This window comes from Kryptolebias marmoratus, linkage group LG18 (genome assembly GCF_001649575.2).
Source record: "Kryptolebias marmoratus isolate JLee-2015 linkage group LG18, ASM164957v2, whole genome shotgun sequence".
Classification (NCBI taxonomy): Eukaryota; Metazoa; Chordata; class Actinopteri; order Cyprinodontiformes; family Rivulidae; genus Kryptolebias; species Kryptolebias marmoratus.
In genome coordinates, this window is record NC_051447.1 from 20,401,254 (window position 1) to 20,412,134 (window position 10,881).

General features: G+C 50.8%; 1 protein-coding gene across 1 annotated transcript in view; it reads left to right on the forward strand.

Annotated features, from left to right (window-relative positions):
• phf21b (PHD finger protein 21B) overlaps positions 1-10,824 on the forward strand; it is a gene marked incomplete at its 3' end in the record, with an annotated part of 50,468 nt that extends 39,644 nt beyond the window's left edge. The window contains 10 exon segments of the mRNA XM_037981368.1: positions 4,602-4,874; positions 8,101-8,193; positions 8,675-8,965; positions 9,058-9,177; positions 9,259-9,310; positions 9,380-9,456; positions 9,538-9,592; positions 10,423-10,445; positions 10,520-10,678; positions 10,758-10,824. Coding sequence (XP_037837296.1) covers positions 4,602-4,874; positions 8,101-8,193; positions 8,675-8,965; positions 9,058-9,177; positions 9,259-9,310; positions 9,380-9,456; positions 9,538-9,592; positions 10,423-10,445; positions 10,520-10,678; positions 10,758-10,824 — 1,210 coding nt within the window.
• Between the last annotated feature and the right edge of the window lie 57 nt (positions 10,825-10,881).

Sequence of the window (10,881 nt, forward strand, 5' to 3'; positions counted from 1 at the left end):
CCCCCCCCCCCCCCCCCCACACACACACACACACACACCTTTTTTACCTGTTTATTACCTCTGATGAGGCGAGCGGGGCGGAGATGATCGGCGGCGGCTCCATAAATCCTCCTCGGCTCCTGGTTTCATATCCGGTTTGACCTTTTCCCAGGTCCGCCATGGTTGCGGCTGCTGGTCGATATTCTCGGCTCGGCACTGAAGGTGCGAGCTGTTGGCTTTGCAAATAAATGTTTTCATTACGGCGACGGCCTCGAGCCGCGCTCCTCGTCTCGGGTCCAGTGGCGGGGCTCCGCCTCCCGTGCAGGCGTGGAGCTGGCGGATGTCCAGTGTTCCTCAGGAATGGGGGATGAATCTGTGTGAGCAGAAAGAAAGGAGCTGCAGCCGACTGGTGATGACCCTCCAGCTGGAAGCTTCAGTGTTTGTCTCCAAACACGCCGACATGTTTGTTTACATTTTTATCAGCTGTTTTCACACAGAAACATTTACAGGAAGTGGTTCAGAGCTGAGCCGTGAAGAAGAGCTTTTAGTTGTTAAAGTTTAAAAACTCCTGCCTGACAGGAAGCGTCCACTTCCCTTCAGAATAAAAGCCTCCCTGCTGGGTTTGTGACAGTGACCCTGAGGCTGATGGGAAGTGACAGGAAGCTCCGGGGCTCCGCGGACGCCACACTGAGCTGTAATGTAGCAGAAAATCAGCCCAGAGATCTGAGGAGTTAACCTGATTTATGAGGAGGAGCCTCAGTGACACTGAAACCGTCTGATGGAGTCAGAGACAGCCGTCTCCTGGACGCCGTGATGTCATATCCTGTCGTTTTCCTCCCAAACAGGAGAACTAAAAACCTGAGGCTGAGGAAACAGAGTTCATCTCTTCTCATTAAAGTTCGTCTTCAGGTTGGTTTATTTCAGTTTAAAGAGATGTTTGTGTTGAGGGCGACTCTCAGCTGCGACCACAGCTTCTGTAGGATTGACTCAATTAGGTTTTATTCTTGAATAAAGATGAGTCTGAGGTGTCAGCAGCTGCAAAAAGTTATTTACTGAGTGATAAATAAACAGACTCGTCTGCTGTAAATAATAAATCTGCAGGTTTATTTCCAGAAGTTCGAACATCTTCTCATCGATCAGCTCATCAATATTTGTGCCGTTCCGATGAACTCTGCTGCCGATGAAGGTTGGATTTGCATTTAAATGGATTTGTTGTCCTCAGCTGGCGGGACGGGTGGAGACTGACCACATGACCGAGGAGACGAGGAGTCCTGAATGCAGCGCTGCATAATGAAGGTTTTAGTGTGATTGTTATCTGCTGGCAGGCAGGAGCTCCAACAATCAGAGACACTGAAACTGATTTCAGCCAGACATGAAGAGGAGCTGATGCTCCTGCAGATGTTCTTCACTAATTATTCCCACCAAGCCTTCGGCTCTTCGTTTAAAGTCACGAAACTCCAAGAAATCCAGAGTTCATCAGTTTAACGTGAACAGGCATGGTGTGTAAAACTGTAGCTTTGTTGAAGGAGAACAATCGGATCAAACAGAACCGGCAGAATAAACCTGTTTCAGGAAGAACCAGAAGAACCAGAAGAACCAGACCTCCAGGTTTATTCCTGATAATTACCAAAGAAAGTTCTCAACTTTCAAACTTCCCACCTGAGATGTTATTAAACTGAGTGAAAACACAGGTTTTTTCCTGAAGAAAGGTCCGATCAGAATCAGGACCAGGACCAAACAGAACTGAAGGAATCTGACATGTGAGGGGATAAAGTTGTCCTCATGAGACAGAATCAGGTTTCAGAGTCAAACTTCTAAAACTCCGTCCTTCTGTTTATGTGTAGACGGTGTCTACTGTTACCGGCCCGGCCTGGGTCCTGTATCAGCCCGGTCCGGTCCGGCCCGGTTCAGCCCCTGTACCAGCCTGGTCTGGCCTGGCCCCTGTACCAGCCCGGTCCGGTCCCTGTACCAGCCCGGTTTGGCCCGGTCCCTGTACAGGCCCAGCCCGGTCCGGCTCCTGTGTGGATGCAGACATTTGTAGAGACGGGTTGTGTTCAGGAGGACATCTTCACAAACGGTGGATAAGCGGTTGTTTTCGAGGAGCACGCTGTCGTTGGTGTGATTCGTAGTAAACCCAGAACCCGGAGCGGTTCTTCCTGCTGTCTGGCTGTGGATCGGTTCTGGACCGGCTCCCTGCTGGGCTCCTGTTCCCATCAGTGTTTTCTGTCTGAACCTCCACCTCCTCGGCTCCCCGGCGCCCCCGTTTGCCAGGATCCAGGATCTGGGCCCCGGGCTCCGGGCCAGCCTGTCCCGTGTGCCCCCGGCTGATAAGCTGTCCCGCTGCCAGAACCGAGCCGGGGGTCCGTTTACCAGAACACTGCAGCCAAGGATTGTTCTCTGGTTCTGGAAGCTGAATTCATCTCCTCCTTTTTACGTTTGGACAGAAAAACATTTAGGTTTAACAGAAACTCTGATCTTTAGTTAGAAAATTTATAAAGTTTGTTTTAATTTCTTCAAAAACTGGAGAAAAAACTTAAATCTTCATGTAGTTGCTGCTCTTCAGGATTATAAACTTCATTCAGACCAAACTAAGCTCAGCAGTTCTCCACTTCTGCAGAACAAAGCTGTAGACCTTTGTGACGTCCGGTCCTGAAGGTTCTGAAGGTTCTGAAGGTCCTGAAGGTTCTGAAGGTTCTGAAGGTCCTGAAGGTCCTAAGGTCCTGAAGGTTCTGAAGGACCTGAAGGTCCTGCAGGTCCTGCAGGTCCGTCCTGCAGGTTTGTCTTGCAGGTCCTGAAGGTCCGGTCCCCTCAGCTCTGTCCAGAACTGAAGGCCTTGCTGCTGCATGGATGGACACAAAGAGGAGCTTCTGGCAGCTGCACTGATGGAGATCTGAAGAAGAATCTGCAGGAAACAACCTTAAACTGCAGCTTCTCCAAAGACCGGTTCTGTTGGACCAGCAAAGAAGAACCAGAGCCGACAGGAGACGGTTCAACTTTAGGTTCTTAATGTTTTAGATTAAATCAGATTTTACTTGTTTATGACCAAAAAACTTAAATAAACCACAGATTGACCAATTTAATGCTCCAAAACTTTAAAGGGCCCAAAGACCGGCCCGTCTCGTTCTGACCCGATAGAGGAGCTGCTGCAGCTCAAACTGAGCATCAGAACTGGACCACGGGCCGGTCGGAGGAGGGGTTCTGATGGGTCATGTTTGGATGGTTAGAAGAACGTTCTGCTGGGAAACTTTGGGTCCTCCTTTGACCCGTAGAACCCACCTGAACATGGAAGCAGAACTTCCTGATGGCAGTGGGCTGTTAGATGTTCTGGACCAACTGGTCCCGGCGCTCCCAGGACTGACAGGATCTGTTGCTAACCCTTCACAGGTTCTGGTCCGGTCCAGTCTGTGGTTGTTGTCTCCACAGTGACGGTCGTCCTCGTCGTCTTCTCGTGCTTCCATTTCCACGCCTTGTTTCCAGTTTCCACAGCGCCTCCTACAGGCCCGGTGGAGGTACTGCAGCCTCTGGAGTTTTCTGTGGAGGAAGACGTTCCTGTGGACATTGTCTCATCCTGACTGGAGACAGATTTAGACCAGGACCAGCTGGTTCTGGACCAGATCTCAGGATTTCCCCCCTGCTTGTTCCGTTTGAAAGGATATTTTTGGTCAGAGGTCCATAAATCTGATCTCAGGTGCGTCTGAAAAGCATCCTGTTTGGTACCTGCCGGTCCATTGTCCCAGAGTCTCTCTGGGAGGGACGGGTCTTTAAATGAGTGACCTTTCAGACAATCAGAGGGGCCCCGGCTCTGAAAGGCGAGCGGCGGCCCCCGGGTCCAGGTGTGGGCATCTGCTCGGCCCACCTGTGGATCCCATTGATCCCCTGAAACAAAAGAACTTCAGGAAGCTGGTAGTCGAGGGGGAACGAAGGTCCGAGGAGCGAAGGAGCGCAGGCCGGTGTTCTGGAACCAGAACCTGTTCAACGGTCCGGTTCGGTTCTGGGTTCAGGCCCGAGGCCGCCTCCTCTCAGGGAGGAGCTGAGCGGCGGTGATGTTTGTGTTTGCTGATGCGTTTAAAGGTTAATTACAGCGTAGGAAAAAACAAACCTGATCGGAAACTGAGATGACTTCTGACATTTCTCACTGTTTGATTGGAGGAGGGGGGGAGGAGATGGAGGAGGAGGAGGAGGAGGAGGGAGAGGAGGGGGAGGGGTTTATGTTTCTGTCAGATGTGATCAACTGAAATTAGCCATGCCGGCCATCTTAAAGCAGCTGTGGTTCAGTGAAGTCCATGAGATATTTTGCTAACAGACAGCAGATGATAGCTGCAGAGCTGAAGGACCTGTTAGCCTTCAGCGGACGCTCTGAGGATGACTGGCAGCTACTACCACTCCGGACTGTAGCTCAGTATCTGGGTTAGAGGGATCTTTGTGTTTGAAAGGTAGCTGTGGCAGCCATTTTGAATCAGGCACCTGTAGTTAGAACTACCACCAACTAACAAAGGAAGGTCCTCCACGCAGCTCTGTGGGGAGTTCTGCGGTCGTTTTTGGCAAATTACGTTGCCATGGTAACATGGTAATAGCACACCTGTCTTGTGTGGAATAAACCCCGCCTCTGTCTCCTCCCACAGAAACTCGCCGTCAGAAGCTGCCCCGTGGGGACGACCAAGCCGCTGTCACTCATCAAGCCTCCCAGCCAGGGCATCGCCATCTCCGTGGTGCCGGCCAAGACGCCCGTTACCATGGTGACCGCGCACATCAACGGCCAGAAGGCGGCGAGCTCGGAGCCGCTGCAGACGTCCCCCATCAACCTGCAGACGGGCGGCAGGGCGGCGGTGGCGGCGGGTGCCGGAGTCCATCCGTTCAGCGGCGGCAGGAGAGTCGGAGAGCTGCCCTCCACCCAGGTAACACTCAGCACCTGCAGGGGGAGGGGCTTAGGTCAGGTGGTGTTGAAACCATTCAGTGTGGGAGGAGTTTAGAGTCAGGAGGGGTCAGGAGGGGGTCAGGAGGAGTCAGGAGGGGGTCTGGAGGGGTCAGGAGGGGTCAGGAGGGGGTCAGGAGGAGTCAGGAGGGGGTCAGGAGGGGTCAGGAGGGGTCAGGAGGGGGTCAGGAGGAGTCAGGAGGGGGTCAGGAGGGGTCAGGAGGGGTCAGACGGTTCAGAGGTCCATTTGGACCATCTTGGAAAGCCGTGTTGAGTTGGACCTGAATCGGTTCCAGGCTGGGTCTCTGAAGGTCTGGGGGGCCTACAGTCTGCTGTGAGGCTTTAGGAGGGGTTCAGTTTTTGGTGGGGGTTTAGGAGTCTCTGAGCAGAACTGGAGGAAGGTCTTCAGGTGGGTTCAGTGACCCTCTGATCCCAGATGTTAGCTTCAGCAGGATTTCAGGGTCCCTCTGAGGGTCCTAGAGGACAGATCCCTGATCCTTCAGGAGAATAAACCCGGAGGACCCAGAGGACCCAGAGGATCCAGGAGGATCCAGGAGGTCTCCTTGGACTCAGGGTTTCTGCTTCACTCAGGACTGAGTCCGTTTGTGACAGAAGACATTTCCTGAGACCAGCGTGTCTAAATGTTCCTCAGGAGATCTGAGGTGGACGTTGCCACGGTAATGTCTTGTCTTCTGGCGCTGACCCCAGAGAAGCCGTGACTGACCTCTGACACTCAGGAGACCGTGGTTTGCCAAACATCATCAGGCTGCTGTTATTTATCTCCATGTTATTCAATTAATGAGGATAAATCAGAAACATTTCTGTTTATGTGTGAAAATAGTAAGAAACATTCAGATCATCAGCAGCTCTGTTTGCAGATCTGACAGCACATTAAAGGAGCAGTCAGTTTCAGAACCGAACCTGGTCCGGTTCCTGGAGGAGGAGGTGAACGGACCGAGGCTAGCGCCCTCTGCTGGCCGCTGCAGGAACAGCACCAGACTGATTGTTGTAAAAGGAAACTTTAAAAGCTTTGAGTGTTTTTAAAGGATGTCAGGAGCTTTTAGTTTCTGCTTCAGTTTAATCAGTAAATATCAAATAATTTGGTGTTTGGATGAAATCTGAAACGGTTTAGAGTCCAAACGGATGATAAAAGAAGACAAACTCCTTTTTCATCAACTTACTTCATATTTAAACTGTGTTAAAGCAGAGGCTCCAGGTCAGATATCCACTAATAACAGGCTACAGAACAATTCTACAGATACAGTTTTTGACATCATTCTTATCTTTCTCTCCAAATATTTGCAGTTTTGAGGACTTTAACTTTCAGAAACTTTAAACTTTCCTCTAAAATCAGTCAGACTTTGACTCTGATCAGGAAGATGTTACAGATTCTTCTCAAGCAGCAGATATCATCATCATTATAACACTTCCAGTCCTGTCTCAGGGTGGAGACAGCAGAGAGTCCAGCTCCGTCCTTCAGCGTCTCTCTACAGTTCCCACGCCTGGCCACTAGTTGGCGCTGACAGTGAGGTTGGGTCGGTGCTCCATGTTGTCCTCCTGCAGGTTCAGAACAGCTTCTTCCTCTGAGATGAAGGCAGGAAGTTTCATTGTCAGAGAAAACAAACATCTGTACCAGTTTAAAGAAGAAACCCTTCCTGTCTGAAACTCTGCAGCCTTTAAAGGTTTTATTGTCTGAACCTTCGGCTTTTCCAAATATTTCCCTTTATTTCCACATGTTTACTCCTAAAACTGGACGGAGATCTGTTTGTTTAGAACCTGTTGAGTTTCCATCCTCAGCTGCTTGTAGCTGCTGATGAACTGATGAACTTTACCTTCAGCTTCAGTTTGCTCTCATTAATGTGAAAACAACAACAAGTAGTTGTGAGTTTCAGACGCCCGTGTGTCGAGAAAAAGAGATCTTCCTGCAGCTGTTTGTGTTTTCAGCCTGATGCAGAACTTTCAGTTTGTGAGGCCCAGGTTGTTTCAGCTTCATCAAAGGCAGAAATAAATGTTTGCCTCGTCCTTCAGGAACACACACACACACACACACACACACACCCTCACACACACACACACCCTCACACACACACGCAGCAGGGCTGTAAATCTCAACACGAGCTCGTCTGTCGGCTGCAGAGCTGCTGTTTGTCTCATTTAAATTATTGACTTCAGAACCGAAAAATGAAAAAAGGGAAGAATTCATTAAAAAGCAGAAATCACTGATCCATGGAGAGGAAGAGGAGGAGGAGGAAGACCCCTGAAGAGAAGGTGTAAGGGCTGAAGAAAAGAGGCAGCAATTACCAAAATGAAGGCCTTCGACTGCAAGAATTTTCCTCTCTGCAGTTTCCATGGCAACCGGCCCCGGCCGCCTCCTCCCCCCTCCGCTCGCCGCCGCCGAGCCGCTTCGCAGCACGGAACAACAAAACCCCGAGATTTCCACAGAAGAAGAAGAGAGGAGGGAGGAGACGACTTCCTCCTCCTGCCGACAGTAAACCAGTTTCAGATCCAATCTGAAACTGGTTTTACTTTCTGATTCAAACCACTTTAGAAACTATTAATGCTTTCTGTTTGAAACCGCTTTTATATTTAGTCTGAAACTGGTTTTAGATCTGGCTTTATGGACTTTGTGTCTCACTTTTGGATCTTTATGAACTGGTTTCTGGTTTCACACCTGGTTTGTTCAGAACTGATCTCAAACCAGTTTAGGGTCAGGTTAGGGTTTGCGTTTAAACTGGGTTTAGACTCAGGGGTTTGATCTGATTTTCTGGTTTATTTGAAACTCCAGATATCAGGAAATAAAATAATATCATGAATCTAAAAACATTTAAACACTAAAGAAGGTAAAAACCCACAAAGTCAAGTTTTCATGACAGGATGGAGGTTCGGTTCTCTTGTGAAGCTGCAGGATTAATTTAGGTCTGGATGGATCCAGATCCAGATCCAGATCCAGACCCTGGACCCCAGACCTGCAGCTTCAGTCCTTCAACAGATGGACTGAATGGAACTGGTTTAACTGGAGTTTAACTGGTTTAACTGGAGTTTAACTGGTTTAACTGGTTTAACTGGAGTGTAACTGGTTTAACTGGAGTTTAACTGGTTTAACTGGAGTTTAACTGGAGTGTAACTGGTTTAACTGGAGTTTAACTGGTTTAACTGGAGTTTAACTGGTTTAACTGGAGTTTAACTGAAGTTTAACTGGTGTGTTTCAGATGCTGGGAACTCTCACTGCTGTGCCCATCAAGGTGCCTCAGGTCGGCTCTCTGCACCGGCTGGCAGGACCAGCAGCCACTGTGCTACCTCAGGTAAGACCCCCTCAGGTAAAACCCCCTGGGGGTGGGGTTATCCCAGAAAGGAGTTTCTCCATAAACTCTCTGTTTTCATTTCTCTCCTGACGTCTGATTGGTTAAAAATGGCGACTCGTGGTGGGAGGAGTCAGAGTTTTCATGAACCTCAGAGGTTTAATCAGATCTGAGGTTTTCCTCTTTGATAAAGTTCTGTGGATATAATAAAAATATCAAACCTTTCTGGTTTTACCATCTTTACAAACGTGATGCGTTCACTGACCTGCAGAGGAGCAGCGCTTCAGTTCTGCTTCAGTCCAGCAGGTGGCAGCACATCACAGCTCATGTTTAATAATGATAAAATCCAAATGATCTCCAGTTACTGGTTATTAATCATGAGTTGGTAGTTTATTTTGAAGGGAAATGATTTCAGCAGCTCCACTTCCTGTTAGTCTCCACATTAATGGTTGAACGGTTCGTTAAGACTCTGATCCTCCTGCAGGTCAGGCCAAAGACCCAGATCCCCGACAGCCTCCCCCACGGTCCCTGCCAGGACCTGCAGCCCCTCAGCCTGCAGAGAGCCACCGCCGTCCTCAGCCCCAGGGTCCAAGCCCCGCCCACCCTGTCCGCCGCCAACCACCAGCCCAACGGACAGAACGACGCCCCGACGGGGGGCCCGGAGTCCAGCAGCCCCGCCCAGCACGCATCAGCAGGACCCGGCGTGGCGTACGCCATCATCGCTGCCTCCCCTGCCACCGGGCACGGCGTGTCGGCCGTTGGAGAGGCCGTCAAGGTAGGAAAACTCTCAGCGTTACCCTGAGTTTCGTCTGCAGGCGTCAGCCTGACAGTCAGGCTCAGGGTCAGAACCATGAATCTGATCAACAGGTGATAATAATCCAGCCGCAGGCCCCCAGCTGCACCGACGGAGCCCAGGCTGACCCCCCGGCACAGGAAGCCCCGCCTCCCCCTAAATCCCCTCCTCAGAAGAAGGAGGAGGACCCTGAGGTGAGCTCACATTACCCATCATCCTCTCTGCTCCGAACACCCGAGCCCTTGCTCACAGCCCGGTGTTTCGCTCCCTTCCAGAAAGTCGCCTTCATGGTGGCGCTCGGCCTCGTCACCACGGAGCAGCTGGAAGGTGAGTTCAGCAGCAGCTTCTCAAACTCAACCAGACTCCGGATTCTGACCCCAGTTTCTGTTGGAGCAGAGATCCAGACCAAGAGACAGGAGAGGAAGAGGAGAAGCACAGCCAACCCGGCCTACAGCGGCCTGTTCGAACCCGAGGTCAGCAGACAGAACAACCTCTCTGTCTCCAGGTTTCACTCAGAAAGTTCAGCTGTGATGTCACTTCCTGTTTGTGTGCAGAGGAAACGCCTGCCGTCCCATTACCTGAACAGCTCGCTCTTCCTGTCGGCTCGAGGTAACGACCTGCAGCTTCACAGCGTCTCACTGCGGATCCACAACATGTTAGACCTCCTCACCTGGTGCAGCTGGTGCAGCTGGTTCACCTGGTGCAGCTGGTTTTAATCTCAGTAAGAATCATCTGAGGGACTGACTCCAGGTCTCGTTTTGACGTGCACGGCCTGCATAACTGTTCTCTGGGCCGTGCACGTCGCCCCATCTGCTGGACTTCAGATCTGAAGACCATAGCAGTTTTCTGATGGACCTCTTCCACAGTCCGGTCTGAGACCACCTTCAGCTCCCAGCGCTCGCAGGAAGGAGCGGCGTTTTAAGCCCGTGTTACCACGGCAACCGATCTGGGCTCTGATAGGCTCCTCCACAGTCAGAGCCGACTGTTAGCTTGAAGCTAACGTTCTTCAGCTCCTTCAGGGTTCAGACAGCAGATTTTCCAGGTTTGGTTTCTGGGCCTAAAAGATCAGCTGATATTTCCACCCGGACTTGTTTTTGTGACGGACCACAGAGAAACCAGAACGAGAACCAGGTCCGGTCCAATCCTGGAACCTCATCTCTGAGCTGCTTTAATAACATTTAACCTGCTTTAGTTTCATTTTCAGGGTTTCTGCAAGTTTTACTCAGTTACATTTAAAACCTAAAAACTGTTGCATGATAGGAGTTGTAGTTTTGTCATCTGAAATCCTCAGACTGGACTACAGAACGTAATCTGGACGTATTTTAGATCTAACCTGCAGAAACCCTGAGAACTTACTCAGACTGTGAGATTTCCCAGCGTTCCCTGAACGCCTCACACTAACCTGCACTAACCTCTGCTCTGCTTCATCCACATGTCAGACTCTGAGGATTTCTGCTGGAAGGTAGGTGCCCGGCTGCTGATGTCACTTCCTGTGTGTGAGGCGTGTGTGAACCCGGCTGCTGCGTGTCGTTCCAGGATGAGCTGGAACACGAGGACCGCTGCTCCGTCTGTAAGGAGGACGGAGAGCTGCAGCTCTGCCACAACTGTCCCCGGGCCGTCCACCCCAGCTGCCTCCACCCGCCGCTCAGAAGCCCCCCCAGAGGCCCCTGGTACTGCCCCAAGTGCCAGAAGAAGGTGTGTGTGTGTGTGTGACCCGGTCCAGCCTGCTGTGGGTCCAACAGAACCGTGAAGCTGAAACCTGTTTGTGTTTCAGGTTCTGAACAAGGAGAACTTGTCGTGGCCTCAGAACTTCGTTCAGTCCTACGTTACACACAAGACAGGTGAGACCGCTTCCTGTGTGTGTGTGTGTGTGAGGACACTGACTCTGTGTGTGTGTG